The 23,374-nt window shown below is 39.9% G+C and overlaps 1 protein-coding gene across 2 annotated transcripts in view; it reads right to left on the reverse strand.

Annotated features, from left to right (window-relative positions):
* The window catches only part of LOC108041495 (unconventional myosin-VIIa), a 1,185,777-nt gene that overhangs the window by 935,923 nt on the left and 226,480 nt on the right, over positions 1 to 23,374 (reverse strand). For both annotated transcript variants that reach the window (XM_044459306.1, XM_044459307.1), the window contains exon 4: positions 8,922 to 9,029. In XM_044459306.1, the coding sequence (XP_044315241.1) occupies positions 8,922 to 9,029 (108 nt within the window). The remainder of the gene's footprint in view (positions 1 to 8,921; positions 9,030 to 23,374) is intronic.

Consider the following 23,374-nt stretch of genomic DNA (forward strand, 5'->3'; position numbering starts at 1 on the left):
CGGGCTGATAAACACCCGGCACCCATTAAATGTAGGGCACTTGTTGTCCGAGTATTTTATGCAAGCCAACAAGTTGGCATTCGGGTATTGACTGCAGCGGCCGAGAAGTGCAGCGTAGGCAGAATATAGAGAACTGCGCAGTTGACTTTGGAAAACACGCGTCATCGTTTTTGCATCCTGACAGGACGGCAAACAGTTCGAAGGGTTATACGGAAATGCGTTCGCTGCAACCAACTACCACGGCTACGGCTCAGCTTATGGGAGACTTGCCCGTTCATCAAGTCAACCCTCCTAGGCCACCATTCATTGCCACTGGTGTCGACTACACATGCGCAATTGAGATTAAAGCAGCGCGTCTACGCGGCACTAGCTTTTACAAGGGATACATCGCTGTGTTCATTTGTCTCGCAACAAAGGCGGTGTATTTGGAGGCGGTGACAGGTCTCACCACGGAGTATTTTTTACTAGCTCTGGACAGGTTCACCTTGCGATGAAGAATGGTTCAGCACCTTTACAGTGACAACGGTACCAACTTTGTTGGTGCAGACAATGTAATGAAGACGGTGCACGGTCAGCTTCAAGCGGATAACGAGAAGCTCATCGCCCCCAAGCTTGCATCGCAGCGCACAACGTGGCACTTCAATCCGTCTCTGTCACCTAACTTTGGTAGGCTTTGGGATGCCAATGTAAAGTCGGTTAAACACCATCTAAAGAGATTCATTGTAGATCAACGGCTTACCTACGAAGAGTTGTCAACTCAAGGCGGGTTTGCCCTCTCACAGCTGACCTGGGCGATCTAGAAGTGCTCACCCCAGCGCACTTCCTCATCGGAGACTCAATGCTGGTGCCACCGGAGTATCAACCACAATCCAGATCCTTCGCAGAGCAGTTGCCCATTTCTGGAAGGCTTGGAGTCGTGACTAATTAGCGCATCTTCAGCAAAGGCCAAAGTGGTGTCAGGAGACTGAAAGCTTTCAGCTTAACGACCTTATCATTATCAAGGACGACCGGTTCCCCCCGTTGCAATGATTGCTCGTGCGTGTTTTGGAGTTACACCCAGGGACGGACGCACTGGTCCGGGTGGTAACAGTTAAAGCTAAGCAGGACCAGCTGCAGCGATCCGTAGCAAAGCTCTGTCCTCTGCCAATTCGCGCTTAGGCGTACTCACTTGTATCCTTCGATTAATAGACTGTAATAGACAACCAGAAGCAACAGTCTGCACGGTCGAACAACGCTGAACGCACGCCGCCGGTCGAACGAAATTTGCACTTTGTCATACACTTGTAAATCTGGAATCAGAATAATTATTACGCTTTGAATTTATCCTTTTGTGTTTGCCTTTGCATGGGAACCTCTCTTCCAATGACCCCTTGTTGACCTAATACAAGGGGACACAACTGAACATATATACACCTAACCAAATTGTATTATATATAAGTCTCGGCCTGCGTAGGTTACAAGCATTCATTTTGCATTATTAAAAAATCAGTTTAATCCGAATTATCTCAAGAACTTCTAAGAGAATTTCCAGCAAACAAGTTCAGACGAAAGATGACACGAACACAAATAGGGAAATTATGTGCCACTTGGAAGTTATTCAAATCAAACCCTTTCAACATGACAGAAATTAGACCTCATTTGAATCCAGCAACAACTGTAGTTTGTAAGAAGACCCCACATATATGTATAAGAAATCATCAATTTTAATAGCTGCAAGAAACCCTTGAGCTCAAATTCAACCCCAATATTAACGACTTTAGGATAATAAAGACCCCACTTGAGAGTGGAATAAGCTTTTAGAAACCCTTGAGCTAGAGCTCGGATATTAATAGGGAACGAACTTTTAAACGAAAGTCCACTTAAAAAATTGTAACCAGATCACAATATTATCGGATTTCGATAATAAATAATATTATTGATACATACTTTGGAAAACAAGAGCAAATATATTTAAGTTATTAAACATTAATGTCAGGGAGGGGAGAAAAGCAAAGGGTAATTCCGTTGAGAGATAGAATGACAAGATCAGCTTGAAGACAGGGAAGCCCACTATAGCATATAAGGAAAGTAACAGAATTAGAAGAACAGGAGGTAGCAAAAATGATTCCGGAAAATAGATGATGGATGATTTCACGGAATGGATTGAATATGGAGAGATTATATAAAGAAATCGCTAATATTAGGGCAGGATTGTTGAGGGTTATTAAGAAAGAAGAAAAGAACAGGCGAATAAGGCCAACAATTTTAAGGCGAAAATGGAATTAGTTAACGAAGGTGAAGAAGGAGCGATATTTTTGCAAAGTATCAAGTAGGGACAGTTTGGAGCAATTTGAGGTATTAAATTTTATAATTTCGCAGCCCAAGAAAACAGAAAAGATAACGAAATAAAAAAAATGAATCGATCACCTTAACAAGGTGGAAAAATAATAGGTTCAGAAATAGTGCTCACAATATTTTGATATTTTTTATGTAGAAGGAGAGAAGTTGTGCTTTACAAACGAAATTAAGCACAATATAAAGTTGACAGACAAGGAACCCGGTGTATGTAAGACCGTTTCGGTATTCATAGGGGGACAATACATGATTAACAGACAAATAAATGAATTATTAGAACAGGAAATTATACAGAACAGTTATTCTCCATGGAGTGCACAGGTATGGCTAGTGCCGAAGAAACTAGGAGCTTCAGTGGAAAAGAAATGGAGAATGGTGGTAGACTCTCGCAAATTAAATGATAAAACTATTAAGAATAAATATCCATTACTGGGTATCACCAGATAGAGATGAAACCAGAAGATGTCCAAAAAGACAGTTTTTACGGCAGTAGGGAAGAATTACGAGTTTTTAAGGATGCAGTTAGGACTTATCAATGCTCCAGCGACGTTTTAGAGTAACCACTCTCTCGAACAGCATATAAACGAACCAAAAAAAACAGCTTTTGAGAAATTAAGGGGAGCTAATTTCAAGTTCCAAAAGGACAAATCCGAATTCTTAAAAATATAATTTTTAGGACTACAGAGTAACTACAGAGGGAGTTAAGCCAAACCAAAAGAAAATCGAGGTAATTAAGAAGTACCAAATCCCGAAAACCCGAAAGCAAATATAATCATTTCAAGGTTTATTGGGTTATTACCGAAGGTTCATCAACGATTTCGCCCTTAACAAATCAATTGAAAGAAAAAAAGAGCGTGAAAATTGACCAGGTATATAAAGACAATTTAGAACATTGAAAAGCATTGCTATGCAACGACCCAATATCACAGTATCCGGACATGCAAGTGAGTCGGACATTGAAACCACGGAAATTAATTATACGGCGACAGAGAAAGAGATGTTAGCTATAATATGGGCGGTAAAATATTTTAGACCATATTTGTTTGGGAGAAAATTCATTATTATAACAGACTATAGTCTGTTAGTGTGGCTGAATAGTGTGAAGGAACCATCGTCGAAATTAGTGAGGTGGAGACTGCAATTAGCAGAAGGTATTTGTAACAGACATGGGCTCAGAAATGAGCACGTTATAATGCGAAGCAGGGGATAATGAAGAAGAGAGAGAAGGAAAGAGGAACGTTATAGAAGTTACTGAAAAACCATTGAACGATTTTAATGCACAATTGATTGATTGGGTTGAAAAAAAGGATATCACAAGGAAATTCCCTTTAAAGGGAAGGTAAGAAAAACGGTGATGAAGCCAAGTTTTGAGGAAGAAATGGAGCTGGAAAAACGTCGGCGGTGTTTTAATCAATATTTTGGAAGAAAAATACCTTTAAGATGGTCAGAGCAATAGAGATGATTCCAGAAATAAAGAGTTTGGTGGAACAACGGGAACTAATACAGCAAGACGGTGATCATAGGGAAATTGACGAGACAATTTTGCGATTGAAAAGGAAAGTTTACTTTCCCAGAATGAGGGAAATAATGACTGAAGTATCCAAAGGGTGTGACTTTTGTCATTCCAACACTCTTCGAGTAACTTCACGGTAGAACGATTACATTCGCACTGGCGGAAATAATATTAAATGTCCGGAAGAAGAATACATTTACCTATGAGCATGAGGAAATATTGTCCGAAACCTTGCTAACGTACAATAATGCCGTACACTCAGCACCGAAGTTAACGCCATTTGAACTGTTGAGGAAGAGAACACACTTATTCAATAGAACAGCAAAATTTAGGGACGAACATGATTATATTAAAAAACAAGTAACGGGTATAATTAAATTAAAGCAACTTTGTACGATCAGGTAAAAGAATTGGAACAGGAAAAAATAGAACGGACGGAGAAATTAAATAAGGGTAGGGTTGACCCAATCTAACTTAGAAGTGGGGCACAGTATTTAGGAATGAAAACAGGAGACATAAGACCACTCCAAGATTCACTAAACACAAAGTACATTAAGACAAAGGGGTAACATTAATCACTGAGACAGAACAGAAGATACACAAATACAAACTTAGAAAGTTAACAAATCCTAATATATAATACGTTGGCAATTAATATTCACAGGATACTGGGGGTAATTGCTCAGTTAATCATTACCGAAACTTTTAGCAATGAGCCAGTCATCCCTTAAATAGACATTGGCGAGGCAAGAAAAATAAACTATAATAATAAACTCGGAAAATAACCCAAACTATTGACTTGACGGAATTCTCAACCAGAGAGAGGAGAGGAGAATGTAGACACAAATGTTCGACAAAAATTAAGACTTGAATTTGTATCCGAGTGAGTAGTAGTCCATCAACCTGAAAGTGGCCTTACAAACCACCTAGCGTAATCCATTCACCATCATAATTGCTTCTTCGAGCCGGATTGCTAACCATGGATACAGATCAACTGAAACGCATTGTGAAAGCGTGTGAACTCCTGAAGTTAACACTGACCCGCGTGATAAGCTACGTCGACTGCAGACTGCAAGTACGCCAGCGCCGATGCCACGAAGGCACGACTCTTTTGAGGAACTTTCTGATTTGTGGATATTGCAGATGATTTTCAAGTGTGCAAGGAGAAAAACCTGCACGCCCTTATGTTATTTGCCTCACTGAGGAGTAGACCGCAACCAAAGATAAAGCCTGATACGGACGCAAACATGAGCATGCTGCTGCAGCAGCAAAACGATTATTCGACAACAGTCAGTCAGCTCCGCCTGCTGCACTTCATCTACCGGAAAACCCCTTGCTGAAAATCCACATCAAACCCTTTGGTGGAGACCACAAAAAGGGGACTGCTTCTAAGGATCTTTACGAGGGCACCGTCCATTACAAGAGTCACCTCGGAAGGATTCAAAAGTTTCACTACCTCAAGTCGTTCGTGGTGGGTGAAGCAGCCAACCTTCTCAGTATCATATCCTTTACGGAGGCTGCGAATGATTCCGCATGGTCACGCCTCAAAGAACGTTATGACCGCCCAAGGCATATCGTGAACTCTTTGTTGGACCATTTTATGGGATTAGCTGGTGCCCCCAATGGCGAGGTCTCCGCTTTAAGCAAGCTGACCGATAGAGCCTACGAAATAATCCGTAGGTTTGATGCCATTGGAGAATCCAATCGAGATTGGTGGGTGATTTATCTTGTATTGGCAAAAATCGACCCCGAAACGAGGATAAAGTGGATCGATGACAGCAGAGACACACCATCCCCAACCGTTCAGGATTTTTTCAAGTTCCTAGATGCTCGTTGCGAAGATTACGCGTTGAGCCAAGCCGTAGCATCACTGAGTCTGGCAGTCATCTGGATAAGCCAACCAAAAAAGAAGCGCAAACTCACAGATACAAACCGTGCCAATTGTGAACAGTGTGGCGCTATTGATCATCCTCTGTACAAATGTATGCAGTTATATTCCGTGAACGTTGAACAGAGACACGCCTTCTCCAAGGCCAAGTCGCTCTGCTTCAATGGCCGTCGTGCTGGACATCGATCTAAAAAATGTCAGTCGAAACATTCGTGCAAATACTGCAATGTTCGACATCACACTCTTGTGCATCCTGAAAACAGATATGTCATTCCCACTGGCCCTGCGATCATCGCGCTGGCGAACTTCCAAACCTCTGGAAGCACCTCAAGCTACGTCGCTCTGACTACAGGCAGTAGCTCGTCATCACAGTCACCTTGACTTAAAAGAAGCACACTACCCACAGCGTTGGTATATGTACAAAACACCAGAGGGGCATATACAAACTGTCGGACTGGATAGCGGGTTTGAGTTATCCTACGTATCAGAACGTTGCGTCAACGCACTTGGGTTTGTACGTTCACGCTCAAGGATACTGGTTTCAGAAATCTCTTCTATCAAGGCGGAAACAACATGGGGGTTATCTACGCTGCACATCAAATCAATGGTGTCGCCGCACACAAAGCGGAAGCAACATCAATTCTATTCTGGACATACCCCTTACGGACGGGCTAAAATCGACATCTCTATCCAGTCGCATCGAACCTGAAGTTAAGTCATTCTTCGAGTCCCTATCTCTTAGAGTCTCTTACCCATTCGAAAGCACCAGCTGTGATCATCTTACTTAATCATCTTACCACGTCGCTGAAACACAACAATCAAATGACCCATGCCCTGACCAACATCTCTTCAACACCTTCGTAAGTGGAACAAAGAGAACGAGAACATTGCCCCTGAAGGCCTATCGATCATCAAGGAGTCGAATACCCCCCTGCCGCATGGAATCAGGCGCGCGAAGTATACCGTCGCATGGGTTGGATGGATTGGTACGCGCAGTCAAGCCGCGCACTTCATCAGGAGAACTTGTTTGTCCGATTTCAAAACTAATAATTCTACCTAATTTAGAAATTTAGTTTCAGGATAGGCCGGGATGGTAACCTTCTTATTGTTATTTAGTATTTTTTGGTCCAGCTGTCAAGTAAATCGATAATCACCTGTGCATTACGACGTGACGATCCTGCCTGGCAGCTGGGCCGCCACAATAGGTATAGGTAATAGTTATTGAGTTTAATATTATTATAGTCATCAGTTTGTAAGAAAAATGAAATTAAGTATTATTATTCAATAATCGAAAAGCGAACCGATTGGATTTTTGGGTACGGAACCAAAATAGGCCAAGTTTAGTTCTGCACCATCCGCCCGAGGTGGCAACCATAGAGGAAAATAATAGAAAACAAGAAAGGAAAGCTAGCTTCGGGCGGAGACGGAGTTGATATACCCTTCCGAAATACTCTGTAAATTATATTCTCCAAAATTATTCATATGATGCATTCTTAACACCCATAGAAAATCCCAACTTTCTAACTTTACAAACACCAAAGTTATGGCATTTCCGATCAATCAGTTATATGGCAGCTATAGGATATAGTCGGCCGATCCCGGCAGTTCCGACATATATACTGCGTGCAAAGGAAAGAAGGGTGTGTGCAAAGTTTCAATTCGATAGCTTTAAAACTGAGAGACAAGTTTGCGTAGAAAAAGACAGACGGACAGACGGACATGGCTATATCAACTCAGGAGGTGATCCTGATCAAGAATTTATATGCTTTATAGGGTCGGAGATGTCTCCTTCACTGCGTTGTACACTTTTGACCAAAATTATAATACCCTCTGCAAGGGTATAACAAGAGAGAACGCTATAGTCGAGTGCCTCGACTATTAGATACCCGTTACTCAGCTTAACAACTTTAGATTTGGCATTAACATAATGTGAATTAGAGTGATTAGAGTGAAATTATCAATTTGAATTGGGCGTTCTCCTAGAGCTGGCAGCTTTACAGCACGATCTTGCAAGGGAAAGACCGGATAGACCGGGACTCTTTCTCTGGTACCTCGGGGAAGATGGTCGCGCACGCTGACGACCCGGAGAATATTTGGCAAGTTAAGCACGCGGGGAAGTAAGAACGCGGTCGGTAGGAAAATAAGGTTAGTGAGCAAGAAGTTTAATCGGCGCGTGAAACTAGAATATATTCATGAATCGGAAACACTAAGAAAGTTTACAGTGAACGAAAGTAAGTGAAATATAATATATATATACAAAACGACAAAGGATGGTTTTAACGTTTATTATTTTTACCTACACGCACCCTTTTCCCTCGAGTCCAACTAACTCCCACAACGAGACGAAAATCTTCTCGCGTGTCCCCCCTTATACTCTACAGCGAAGCGGCAGAACCCCTCGGGTCCCACTAACTCCCACAACGAGGCGGAAGATCCCCTCACTGTCCCACTTATCCCCCCGACGAAATGGCAGAAGCCTTCGTGACCCACTAACTCCCACGGTGAGACGGAAGATCCTCTCGCTTAACCCACTAATCCTACATCGTTACGGAACGGCCAATCCTTCCGACGTATCTAATCAAACTTGCTTCCAGCCGGCTAATCACGATAAAATCCGGCTTTGATTTAAGTTCTACCGATTGAACAGCTTCCAAATAAGTGGTTTTGTAACGACATTCTAATAGTTAATAATTATGCATAAGAAACTTGGACCATAATGGAAGAGTAAGTCGTTGACCTTGTTTTAACCTTTTGCAAGGGCCTTTTAAAAGTTCAGATGGACCGTTCGAGATAGTTTTGTGTCCGATTTAAATGTTAAAAATTATTTTATTTATTTAGCGAACAAAAAGTCATTTAAGACTTTTTAGGGTGGTGAATTGTTTAAAATAAAAATTAAAATTCGAGCGCAAAACAAAAGCAAGATCTTTTACTGTGAAAAGCGAACGTGTTTCTTCATAATATTTTTGATATTAAATATGATAAATTTTATTTTAACTTTATTATCTGGATAAATAACAGAAAAATTATCAAAAAAGATATTTTAGCAATACATCAGCATTTTGTATTGGAATGATTTCTGTGTTAATTCGGCTTATAACAATATTTTTAATGGAATTCAGACATCTAATATTAATAATTACACTTACAATAAAATAAGCGCTTAAAAAACTTTTTAAGCTAACTTACCTGATTTAGGTTGTCTTCTACAATGCTGGTATAAGCTGCTTCAGCTAAAGCAAACACGTGAGGGGATAAATCTCCCAACTTGCATCTATGATATTCGGAAACATGTTCCTGAAAAATAAATTAAATACAAATATTTATCAGGTGTGTTCCACAACATTTCCTAAAAGTATTGTTTCAAAAACAATATAACCAAATTTTGTTTGGTTGGTTCACCCAAATTGGGCTATGCAGTAAGTAATACGCGAGAACAAATAAAGAATACTGAACCAACAAGTAGTATAACACGTGTGCCTGACTCCTGAATAATTTTGGAGTCAGGCAGACGCAACCGCTCAACAACGAAAGCTCTACTAACGGCGCTTGCGATAACAGGGAGGAAAAATTCGGATACCTACTCCAAAGGTCCCACCCAAATACCTTACAAATTGTAGGGTCTCCAGTTCAGAAACCTGTTCTGACGCAATCATAAGATCATTTTAAAGGGGCATTAAAATCTTTTAGAGATCACCTTTTTATTTTATTTAAAACAAAACATAACAACAAAAAGTAACTAAATCGCCTCTAAATGTCCAAGCTTCTTCATGGCAATCAAGATTTTTCTGGAAATCCGCGGCACAATTTGAAGTTGTTAGCAGGTGTTAGTTTACAAATCACAGTTTCGCGCATCGCGAATATTTCACAACAAAATCGAACTTTATAGTAGTCAGTTAATATATTACATCCCAAATTTAAACCATTTGTAAGGGTTTTTTTTAGCGGAATACCACAGCCCACCAATCGCCCAAACGACCGAGGGGCGCAGCCGTGTATCGTACGGCACGATTTGCGAGAAGACAGACACGAGATATGAAAGAATGGGAAAAAGTCCGGGGAACAAGTAAGATCAATTTTGTGAAAGTAAGTGTTAATCTGCCTGGAATAAAGCTTATTTCGTCCTTATGCGCGTGTCAGGTATCTTAATGTCTGAGAGAGGGAAGGGTATAGTGCTACCGAAAAGGTTTTCAATTGATTAAATTCAGTGTTATTATCTACAACTTTGAATTTTGTCACCCATAAAAACATAACCACACAACCTTATATTCTTCTTTTCGCATGATACCATCTATCATGTCATCACGTAAACTTAGGAGGTTTTATTTTCGGCTTCACCAACTTTTTTTCTAGCAAAGGGGTTGCTAATTTATATTTTTTATACCCTTGCAGAGGGTATTATAATTTTGGTCAAAAGTGTGCAACGCAGTGAAGAAGACATCTCCGATCACGTCCTAAGTTGATATAAGCATGTGCGAGATAAATTTTAGGTTCTAGTGGCAGATAAACCTGCTTAACACGAAGAAGATTAAAAAGAAGAGAACTTTCGGTTTAAGTGGTACTGTAGTATGCATGTATCATTGTAGCGAGTACCCACTGTACCGACACCAACATTGTATTACAGTGTACCTAAACAAATACAAAAGCGCCGGCCGCTAAACTTTTGCGGCCAGCCGAAATATGAATGTGCCTCAGAGCCCAAGTTATGGGAAGTGCTAGTGTCAGCATATTCCCATGGCCTGAGTGCAGACACATACAAGGCATGCATGTACAACTTCCCTCGCGCTCTCAGTGCTACCAGCACAAATACAATTGCGAGCATATACTTCGATATATATGACGGCCGCTGCCAATGTTTGCAGGCAGCGCAGCCGCAAATAGCTAACTGAAATTCATTATCAATTGGACAATTCAATAATAAAGATCTGCCCATGGAAAAGTAAAACAAAGTGACTATTAATTATTATAAAAATATTATGGCAATAATATAACATGGCGACCGTGACACTGGTCCTGGAGGACCTAGGAAGGAACAACTGCAACTGGAAATATAAAGCTGAGTGAGTAGAGATGGAGTTATGGCAAAACGTAGAGACGTGCAAACCAAACTAAAAAATATAAAAAAAAAAAAAGTGGCTATTATATAAAAACAAACCAGCACCGCCCTGGGCAACAGCCCAAAAAAATTACAAAAGATCTTGATTTTCTTAATTCAAGTTTTGTAAATAAAAAGCCAATAACTCCAGCTCACTCAGTGATTAAGAAAATTAATGACGACAAAAGAAAATTAACACCTCCACCTCCAAAGCAGTTTCCAAGAAGAAACAAAGTGTGCCCTAAGACGACTGCGCTGGGCGACTGGAACGCCAAGGTGCGAAGGCACCTGCGGAAAAACCTGTGCGATGACCGGCACCGGTACCGCCTGAGCCCATAGGCCCAGGACATCAGCAGCTGAGACAACAAGTGTGAGGGGTAGGCCGCCCCTTACGCCAGCGAAGGAGCATCAGCGACCCTGGAGAATTGAACCGACAGCGCTTCCAAGAGTGCACATCTTAAATTTTTTTTATTATTTTAATTTTAATTAATTAATTAAATACATAATTAAATAAATGCCTAAGACAAAAAAAAATAATAAGAGAAAAAGGAGAGGAGGTCAGAAGAACTTCCTGAATTTAAAAATAAAAGAATTAAATAGGCAGCTATATGCTGAAAAATCTACCCCAGTATCCTGGGATGAAAATGTAGAAATTAAGAAAGAATTAGAGAACACGTATAGGGAATTAGATGCCTACAAAAATAAAAATGATATGAAGGAGGCTAGAAAACCTAAGTGCCCTGCAGATTGTAAAGGGCCTTTCGAAAATACAGCTTGCGAGTATACGTGCCATAAGAAAAATTAAAAGATATCAAAATAAAAAGAAAATATTTAAATATGAATGAACATTTTTTGTTATGAAAAGTAACGCAATATCTAAAACAGATTTTGAAAGCGTTACAGAAATAATACCCAAAATGGGTTTAATTGATACTAAAACAGTGGACTCCACTGCTAATGTAATTAATAAAATCGAATCAAAAACTATTGATACCGATTTAACAAACATATTATTATCAATAATTGTTTTTATAATGAGTGCATACATTTTGTATAAAGCCTATATGTACCACAATAAGTGTGTATCAAAAAGAGCTATAAATAGAAGCCAGGCCAACGATCTGGATAAGATTTAAATTTATAAAGCACAAACAATTATTATAAAAATATGTTCAAAATAAAAATTAAAGTCAAAAATTTGTAAATGTATGCAATGACATACCAAAATAAGAGAATTGAAATTTTGAAATAAAAATAAAAATAAAATATATTAACATAGAAAATGAATACCACAGATTGCATAAGAATTACTCTATCCAATCAACCAAATTTTGAGAATAGGGTATTAGCCATACTAAGAAACAGAGGAGAGGCTCTATCAATTTCAGATTTTGAAGACGAATATATGAATAGGTACGACCTAGCTTTTTCCCCGCTTTTTCATTGCAGCGGTACGCAAAAAGCAATAGTACTGTCTACAGTAAGACACTGTAAAGTATTTTCTGAAGTAGACATACACCCAGTCCTAGGACATATAATTGTACTAAAAATTATGCACAACTAATACAAAAAAAAAATAAGTCCTTAGTATGGAATGGGAGCAATTAACTCTCCACATACGAGAATTAAAGGACACATTTGACAAGTCTTACAAATGTATAAGCCAAAATAGGCCAATACATAAAGACACTATTAATAAACATGCAAAGATTCTTGTAGATTCTTTCAATACTGCAAGAACTTTAGTACATGAAAATAGGGCAGCGATAAATAAAACGAATTGGTCAAAATTATCTAAATTTTTGATCAAATTACGTTCAAATCTAATAACTGTTAAAAATAGGTATAATTTAAATATATCGATACCGACAATTTTAAATACACCTTTGACAATAGATCAAGACATAGAAGTAACAGAAAATGAAGATTCCGATTCGAGCGAAGGAATCGAAATAAAAGAAAAAGATCTACATGATCTAACAATTCCTGCAGTTATAACAGTAACAGAAGCAGAAGAAGAAGAATATATAGAATCAGATGTAAGCGTGCCAGACACAAAAGAAAACATAATGGCAGATCCAGCAGCCCAAAGGGCATATATAAAAGATATCTCGAATGCAATCCCGGAATTTAACGGGCAAAAGATACATCTTCAAAGATTCATAACAGCCTTGAAGTTGGTTAACTTAACTAAAGGCACATTCGAAGATTTGGCTGTAGATGTCATTAAATCCAAAATAATAGGATCTACACTGTACAAAGTACAGAATGAAACAACAATAAATTCAATAACAAGAGAGAACGCTATAGTCGGGTGCCCCGACTATCAGATACCCGTTACTCAGGTAAAGGGAGTGCGAGGGAGATGGAGATAGAAACTTTGATCACGCATAACTTTTTAACGAATGGTCCGATTTGAAAAATTTCTTCTACATTTCGATAGGTATTGATAAACACAATAAAACTGCATTTTTACTTTTCCGAAATATTTAAATTTTTAAAATCGTATATAAGCGATTGTGGGCGTTAAAGGGGGCGTGGCACCATTTTGAAACAAACTTGCGCTGCGTAGGAACTTCTTAAATCTACATGCAAAATGCCAATCTTCTAGCTTTTATAGTTTCCGAGATCTCAGCGTTCATACGGACAGACAGACGGACAGACAGACGGACAGACGGACAGACGGACAGACGGACATGGCTAGATCGACTCGGCTAGTGATCCTGAACAAGAATATATATACTTTATAGGGTCGGAAACGCTTCCTTCTAGCTGTTACATACTTTTGCACGAATACAATATACCCTTTTACTCTACGAGTAACGGGTATAATAAAGAAATTGCAAGACACTATAGTCGGTGAAACATCCGATGTAGTCAAAGCGAAAATGGCGAAAACAAGCCAAAAAGGCAAAACAGCTGAGAAATTTACATCAGAAATAGACAACTTACGAAAGCTCCTTGAAGCCTCGTACATTGACAAAGGCCTACCAGCCGAACACGCTGACAAATTTAGCACAAAAGAAGCCATTACCACAATGGTTAAAAATTGTGAGCATGGCCGCATAAAAACAATTTTAGAGGCAGGCAACTTCACAACTATGAATGAAGCCGTCACTAAGTACATACAATGCAGTACTGAAATGACAGGCAATGCAAATTCAATACTGTATACAAAAAGAGGAAACAACTATCGCGGTAACAACTTCAGAAATAATTACCGCGGTAGGGGCAATAACCGAGGTAATTATCAGAATAACGGATATTACCAATATAATGGCTATAACCAAAATAACGGTTATAACCAAAACTATAATAATCAGACCAACAACAATTATAGAGGTCGTGGTTATTATAGAGGAAACAACCGTGGTGGAAACACCAACAACGCAAATACGAACACCAACGGACAGAATAATAATAATGTCCGACAGGTACAAACCACGTCGGAAAACCAATAAAGACCCTTAAGATAAAAAACACAGTAAAGAATACGGTTCATACTATCAATCTTAATTTCAATCCTTTCGTTTCTCTCAAAAATGAATGCACAAATAAATTATATACATTACTAGTTGATACAGGTGCAGATATATCATTAATAAAAGAAATTTCGGACTCGTCTAACAATGTTGATTATAAAAATATTACCCAAATATCAGGTGTTGGTGAAGGAACAACCAACTCAAAGGGATTAGTATCAATAGAACTTCTTTCAAGCAACTATGCTATACCACATACTTTTCATTTAGTAACATCAAATTTTCCTATTCCATGTGATGGAATCATAGGCATAGATTTTATGAAAAAATACAATTGTCAAATAGACTTAAAACCAGAAAACGATTGGCTCATACTGAGACCAGATAACCTCTATAATCCGATTAATATTCCGATAAATCATACACTCGAAAATAATTCGACAATTTTACCAGCTAGATCTGAAGTCGTCCGAAAAATAACTATAAATTCAGAAACCAGGTATATAGTAATACCAAACCAAGAAATCCAAAATGGAGTATTCATTGGAAATTCCATTTCAGATTCTAAAAACACCTTTGTCCGAATTCTAAATACAACAAGTAAAACAGCAATTCTTCAATTAAATACACTTAAAGTCGAACCATTGGATAATTACGATATAATTAAATCTAATAAAAATACAAATAAAGAAGAAATCTTAGAAAAACTTAACAAAAATTTCCCGTCTCAATTTAAAGAAATACTTAAAGAATTATGCACCAAATACACAGATATATTCGGAATAGAAACCGAACCGATATCAACTAATAATTTCTATAAACAAAAACTAAGAATGAAAGATGATGAACCAGTATACATAAAGAATTACAGAATCCCCCACAGTCAAAAAGAAGAAGTAGAAACACAAGTAGAAAAACTAATTAAAGATAAAATAATAGAACCATCAGTTTCAGAATACAACAGTCCATTATTAATAGTCCCGAAAAAATCATTACCAAATTGCGATACAAAAAGATGGCGTTTAGTAATTGATTACCGCCAAATTAACAAAAAAATTTTATCAGATAAATTTCCACTACCAAGAATAGACGATATTCTTGACCAATTAGGTAGAGCTAAATACTTCTCATGTCTAGATCTAATGTCAGGATTTCATCAAATAGAACTCGAAGATACGTCTAGAAATATAACGTCCTTTTCCACGAGCAATGGCTCCTATCGTTTTACACGATTACCTTATGGTTTAAAAATAGCGCCAAATTCTTTCCAAAGAATGATGACAATTGCATTTTCAGGTATCGAACCTTCTCAGGCATTCTTGTATATGGATGACCTAATTGTCATCGGTTGTTCAGAAAAACACATGATTAAAAAATCTTACAAACGTTTTTGATCTTTGTAGAAAAAACAATCTTAAACTGCACCCAGAGAAGTGCACATTTTTCAGACACGAAGTGACCTTTCTTGGACACAAGTGTACTGACAAAGGTATTTTACCAGATAGTAAAAAATACGAAGTAATAGAAAAATACCCAGTCCCAACGGACGCAGACAGCGCTAGAAGATTCGTTGCATTTTGCAATTACTACAGACGTTTTATTAAAAATTTTTCCGATTACTCACGTCACATAACTAGATTATGTAAAAAGAATGTTAAATTTGAATAGACAGATAAATGTCAAAACGCATTCGAATACCTAAAAACCCAATTGATGAAACCCACATTATTGCAATATCCCGATTTTAATAAAGAATTTTGCATAACAACAGATGCAAGCAAACAAGCATGTGGAGCTGTTCTTGCTCAAGATTACAATAACATTCAGCTACCAGTAGCATATGCATCAAGATCCTTTACGAAAGGAGAAAGTAATAAAAATACAACAGAACAAGAGCTAGCAGCTATCCACTGGGCAATAAACCATTTTCGACCATATATTTATGGAAAACATTTCACAGTCAAAACAGACCATAGGCCATTAACCTATCTATATCAATGACAAATCCAAGTTCGAAATTAACACGAATGAGATTAGACTTGGAAGAATATGATTTTACTGTGGAATATCTTAAGGGAAAAGACAACCAAATAGCCGACGCAGACAAATAATAAAATTCTGAAAGTCACTACCAGAAATCAAAGTAAACAGAAAAATTCCTGCGCAGGAACAGAAAAAGAAAAAATAGATTTGCCTAGGCATATTCTAAATAAAGCTTCTCAGCCCAACGTATACGAAGTCATTGTTAATGACGAGGTACGAAAGGTAGTGACCTTGCGAATAACTGATTCACTTTGCTTACTAAAGCATGGAAAAAAGGTTATAGCAAGAATTGATGTTAGCGATTTGTACACCAATGAAATTCTCGACTTAGGTCAGTTCTTTCAAAGGCTTGAAAAAGAAGCCGGTATACTTAATATCAGCCAACTCAAAGTGGCACCGAGCGAAAAGATCTTTGAAACCATTTCAATGGAATCTTTTAAAATTATGGGCAATAAAAAATTACAATCATTAAGAGTAGCGCTACTCAAGCCGGTGACCCAATTATCAAATAATGATAAAGAAAAAGAAGCATTACTGTTTACATTCCATGATGATCCAATACAAGGAGGTCATACAGGCATAGCTAGAACATTAGCAAAAATAAAAAGGCATTATTATTGGAAAAACATGACCAAAGATATAACAAAATATATAAGAAAATGTCCTAAATGCCAAAAAGCAAAGACAACAAAACATACAAAGACCCCATTAAATATCACCGAAATGCCACAAACGGCTTTCGACAGGGTAATTGTGGATACGATCGGTCCACTACCTAAATCTGAACAAGGAAATGAATACATAGTAACGCTAATTTGCGATTTAACTAAGTACCTTGTAGCCATACCAATCCAGAACAAAAGTGCAAAAACAGTAGCAAAAGCTATATTCGAAGATTTTATTCTGAAGTACGGTCCAATGAAGACGTTCATTACGGACATGGGAACAGAATACAAAAATTCGATAATTGAAGATTTATGCAAAAACTTAAATATCAAAAACATAACTTCAACAGCACATCATCACCAGACTGTAGGAACCGTGGAGCGAAGCCACAGAACATTTAATGAGTTCATCCGCTCATACATCTCAGTTGATAAAACCGATTGGGATGTATGGTTGCAATACTTCTTATATTGTTTCAACACAAGACCCTCTATGGCACATGACTATTGTCCATATGAGTTAGTTTTTGGTAAAACTTCAAATTTACCTCAACAATTTAATAGCATAGATAAAATAAAACCTCTATATAATGTAGATGACTACGCTAAAGAATCTAAGTTTAGACTAGAACAAGCATTTAAGAGAGCTAGATTAATGTTAGAATTTCATAAAAAGAAACAAAAAATTAGATATGACAAAAATACCTTAGATTTGGATTTAAAAATAGGAGATCAAGTTTTATTGAAAAATGAAACAGGGCATAAGCTAGACTTTAAATATACTGGACCTTATAAGGTTGAAAGTATAAAAGAAAACGATAACATAGTAATTTCAAATAACAAAAATAAAAAACAAACAGTACATAAGGATAGGTTAAAAATTTTTATTTCATAATCACTTTAATTCTCTTATAATATATCACGTATGGCCATACATAAATTAAGAACCATAATTTAATGGAAATATAAGACAAAATTAAAAAAAAAAAAGAAAAAAAATATATATACTAAAATAAATAATACTTTCTGATTCGAAAAAAAAAAACAATAATAAATTAAATAAATAACACAGCAAAAAAAAAAAATATATATTTATATTATTATAAAACAAGATGTTCATTTATATTTTATATACATATAGTAAGAAAATAACTTCATAGAATTACGTTATTTTTCAAAAGGAGGGAGATGTAGTATGCATGTATCATTGTAGCGAGTACCCACTGTACCGACACCAACATTGTATTACAGTGTACCTAAACAAATACAAAAGCGCCGGCCGCTAAACTTTTGCGGCCAGCCGAAATATGAATGTGCCTCAGAGCCCAAGTTATGGGAAGTGCTAGTGTCAGCATATTCCCATGGCCTGAGTGCAGACACATACAAGGCATGCATGTACAACTTCCCTCGCGCTCTCAGTGCTACCAGCACAAATACAATTGCGAGCATATACTTCGATATATATGACGGCCGCTGCCAATGTTTGCAGGCAGCGCAGCCGCAAATAGCTAACTGAAATTCATTATCAATTGGACAATTCAATAATAAAGATCTGCCCATGGAAAAGTAAAACAAAGTGACTATTAATTATTATAAAAATATGATGGCAATAATATAACAGTACAGAATATGATGTTATGATAATATGACGTTCATACCTTTATATTGTTTATCTACCTGGAACAATTATGTAACCGATGACCTCCGGCTTTAACCAGGTAACTGTAAACAATATGAGATGCCAAGAGAAGGCTATCAGAACACAATTTAGTTAGTTTGCTATGCAAGCCTCTTACATTCGGACACACTACTTTTAAGTTTTCGAGGTGTAAGCGGAGCCGCTATTGCTACCAGAATTGGGGTACTGCTGCTTCATTACTCAAGCTTGTGTACATTTGTACACACGTCGAAAAGGTTAACCTTAATTAATTGTGCTCGGTAGGTTCTGCCTAACTCAGAATGTTTTATGTAACTTTAATGTCACTGTTAATGGCGATATGAGCCCCGTAACCCTGAATGGTCGGTCATACGCTTTTGATAGTGGTTGCAGACGCACCCAAACTACTTCTCACTCAAAACCGACGGGTAATTTATTAAGATGATCATAAATTTTCGCTCCAAATGTATCCAGGTAGATTGGCAGCAACTGGTCAACGTTCAGGCAACCAATATTCACTAAATCGACCTACGTTTCGTCTCAATTTCTAAACGTATCGAGGGTATTTGAAGTCCCGATAATTGTAAAACAAACCAGGAATACGTATTACGTTATAGGAAACAGTAAACAATCACTGTTCGGATTTGATACTGCGAGTTGAGTTGAACTCAATATTTTAAAAATTCTTCCAAATAAGGATGTTAAATGATTTGACGGTTGTAAAGGATAAATAAAGTTTCGACAACTTTAGAGGAAAAGAAAACCAAAAAAATGGATAAAGCATTTAAATTTAATATCAGCTATTTCAGCAAATAACAACACTCTGGTCGCACAATGCTTCAGCTGCTCATGGAAAGTCGTTTTAACCAAATTCTCCTCCTTGGGAATCTGTTTCACTAAATGACGCTATAGTTTAACTTGGTGCTCCAGGTGCTATAGCTGGCAGATATTTCCATGATTTCTGGATTCCATAATCGCTGGCACAACCGTTTATTAGTTCGGTGAGATTCTAAATAATTCGTTTACTCAAAAATATGTTTCCTACTTTAATTATTTTTTTGACAATTTGTGACGAACCCGCCTGACGGCTAGGCCGCCACAATATATATTTAAACAGTAGTTATCTAAGTGTCACATTATTACCATTAGTATGTAAGAGATATAAAATTAAGTATTATAATTTAGTAATGGTTAAGCGATCTTATGGATTTTTGGGTATAAAACCAAAATAGGTCTAGTTTGGTTCCGGACCACCCGCCCGAGGTGGCAACCATAGAGAAAAATACTGGAAAATAGAGAAAATACCAAACCTCCAAAAGAAAGAGAAAGGTCCAAAAGGATGAGAGGGTCACACGGCGGTTTCCGGGACGCTCTCGGCTCTTGGACTTCGAAGCGATCGGTCGCGCACGCGGACAAAGTAAATAAAGAAAACACGTGTGAAAGAGAACGCGGTCGGTAGGAAATAAGGTTAGTGAATCAGTGTAATCGGCGCAGTGAAACACAGGGACGATTTAAAAACAAAGAATTAAACTGAGTGAACTCGTACGAAAAGAAACGTCAAGCCGGATTGTTATGCATTTTATTTTTACCCCGTACCCCTTTGTTCCCCGAGTGATTCAGGCCGTTAGCGACTGATGACCCAATTGGAAGCGGTAAATTATTTGCACCATATACATACACGTTATCCCGATCTACTGAATTTCACCCACTAACCTGCCCGCGTAGTGAGGGGGAAGATCCCCTCATTCTCCTAATTCATCACCCTTCCCCGCGAAGTGGCAGATCCCTTCGTGCCCTACTAGCCCCAGCGGCGAGACGTAAGATCCTCTCACGCATCCTCTCCTCATATCCTACCGCGAAGTGGCAGATCCCTTCGTGTCCTACTAACCCCCGCGGCGAGACGGAAGATCCTCTCACGCATCCTCTCCTCATATCCTACCGCGAAGTGGCAGATCCCTTCGTGTCATACTAACCCCCGCGGCGAGACGGAAGATCCTCTCACGCATCCTCTCCTCGTATCCTACCGCGAAGTGGCAGATCCCTTCGTATCCTATTAACTCCGACTGTGAGACGGAAGATCCTCTCACCGGCCCTATTAATCCCACATCTTAACGGAAAGGCAGATCCTTCCGACTAATCAAACTTGCTTCCAGCCGGTCAACCACGATAGAATCCGGCTGCGGCCTCGCCCGAAGGTCCAGCCCGTGGGATTCTTGACCCCTCGAACCACGCGTCTCGGCCAACCACAATAGAATCCGGCTGCAGCCTCGCCCGAAGGTCCAGCCCGTGGAATTCTTGGCCCCTCGGACCACGTATCTCGGCCAACCACGATAGAATCCGGCTGCGGCCTCGCCCGAAGGTCCAGCCCGTGGGATTTTCCGTCCCGGAAGGACTTGGTGTTCTGATGTTATCGTACCCTCGAAGGTCCTGGAACACTTCGGGATAATTGATCAAAAATCGTCGTTCGCCGCGCGAACAGTACTCTCTAGCCCTATGTCTCAGTGACTTTACAAATTTCTTGTAAAAGGACCTCTGGATCCGACTGAGAGTTGTATCCTGGCCAGAGAGCATCCTTACAAGTGGCGCCCGAACAGGGACATTGAGGCTAACTAGAGCAACACCAAAGTGGCCTAAAGACCCACTAAGATAAAGATCTTTATCCCGACGGATCGCACCCCTGCCGAGTGTTACAACTGTGAGAGCAAAAGGAAAGGCAAAGGAAAAGGAAAAGCAAAGGAAAAGGAAGAAGTTTCACGTATTACAATAAACCATGGCTAATACGAAGGAGTCCGACGGCGAGTACGAGGAAGCCGATTCGATAGAAAATCCAGGCGTAGGAGTACGATGGATTTATGCACGGCGTAAAGATGAGTTAGCCGCTCTAGCACTCGAGTTCGGGTTTAGTGCCGACGGCACCGTAGCAGAAGCGCATAAGGCGTTCGCTACACTCGTAAGCACAGGATCGTTTCCAGAATCGGTGTGGAAACGACTCACTCTACTACAGGAGCAGTACAGTTCGAGAGCCGTCACTCCGAACCGTCTAGGAGGCGACAAAGGGTTATGCCGGGAGCCAAGAAAACCCAAGTTGACCAGAATCAGGCTCCATATTTCGCCGGTCATAGTTTTCCCGGAAGGCTGACAAGCTATCGAGGTGTCCATCCCGGCACGTCACGAGATTTTATCGCCTCATCCTCACCACCGCACACAACCGGATCATGCGTCAGATGGCCCCATCAGGAGAATTAAAGAACGACGGAGGAGACGGGACCGGGAGGCACGACGGACCGGGAAGGGCCTTGGAGGACTTTCCAGATGAAATCGACGAAGCAGAGGGCGAAGAACCAACGGCGGAAGAGGATGATCTGAGACCCGACGGGAATTCATCACTCGCGAGTTGGCGCTTATCAAGGAGCTTCAAGGCGTATCACACGTGGCGGAGCATCGGATTATAATGCGAGAGGATAAACCCTTGAAACAAAGGTACTACCCAAGGAATCCGGCAATGCAGAGCGTGATCGACACCCAAGTGGACGAAATACTCCGCGAAGACGCCATCGAACCGTCGCGGAGTCCGCATAGCGCACTATTGGTCAAAAAGAAGACGGGTGAATGGCGCATGTGTGTGGATTATAGACAATTGAACGCTCACTCAGTACCCGACGCGTACCTCGTCCCCAGGATCAACCACATTCTGGAGAAGCTACGACAAGCCCGATACATTTCGACGCTGGACTTAAAGCACGGTTATTGGCAAATACCCATGGCCAAGGACAGCCGCCAATTCACAGCCTTCACCGTTCCGGGCAGAGGCCTATTCCAGTGGAAGGTCATGCCCTTCGGGCTTCACTCGGCCAGCGCAACCTTCCAACGCGCTTTGGATGGCGTGATCGGTGCGGACATGGAGCCGTTCGCCTTCGCCTATTTGGACGATATCATCGTTATAGGCGCCACGGAGGAACAACATTTGTCCAACCTGGCCGAAGTCTTCCGTAGTCTGCGGAGGGCGAACCTGAAGGTTAATCCAAAGAAGTGCGCGTTCTTCAGGAGGAGGTTAGTTTACCTAGGCCACGTGATTAGCGCCGAAGGAGTACAAACCGACCCGGAGAAAGTGACGGCCGTTACCAACCTTAAGTCCCCTACCTGTCTCAAGGGGCTCCGGCAGTGGCTAGGCATGGCATCTTGGTATCGCCGGTTCGTCCCTAACTTCGCAACCGTGGTCCAACCGATGACGGCCCTGTTAAAGAAAGGCCGGAAGTGGTCGTGGGGTCCCGAACAACAGAGTGCGCTGGAGGAGGTGAAAAGGAGGTTAACCACCGCCCCCGTGTTAGGATGTCCCGACTTCGACAAGACGTTTGTGTTGCAAACTGACGCTAGCGACGTGGGACTAGGAGCAGTCTTGTCGCAAGATATCGAAGGCCAGGAGAGGGTCATCGCGTACGCCAGCCGTCGACTCACGGCCACGGAGGGCAATTATACGACGACGGAAAAAGAGTGTCTGGCCATTATATGGGCCATTAGGAAAATGAGGTGCTACTTGGAAGGGTATCGGTTCGAAGTGGTTACCGACTACCTAGCCCTCAAATGGTTGAACTCCATCGAAAGCCCCTCCGGTCGGGTAGCCAGATGGGCGCTGGAGTTGCAACAATTCCAGTTCGACGTGCGGTACCGCCGAGGCAAATTGAACGTGGTGGCAGACGCGT

The sequence above is a fragment of the Drosophila rhopaloa genome, unplaced genomic scaffold (genome assembly GCF_018152115.1).
Source record: "Drosophila rhopaloa isolate 14029-0021.01 unplaced genomic scaffold, ASM1815211v1 contig_190, whole genome shotgun sequence".
In the NCBI taxonomy this organism is placed as follows: Eukaryota; Metazoa; Arthropoda; class Insecta; order Diptera; family Drosophilidae; genus Drosophila; species Drosophila rhopaloa.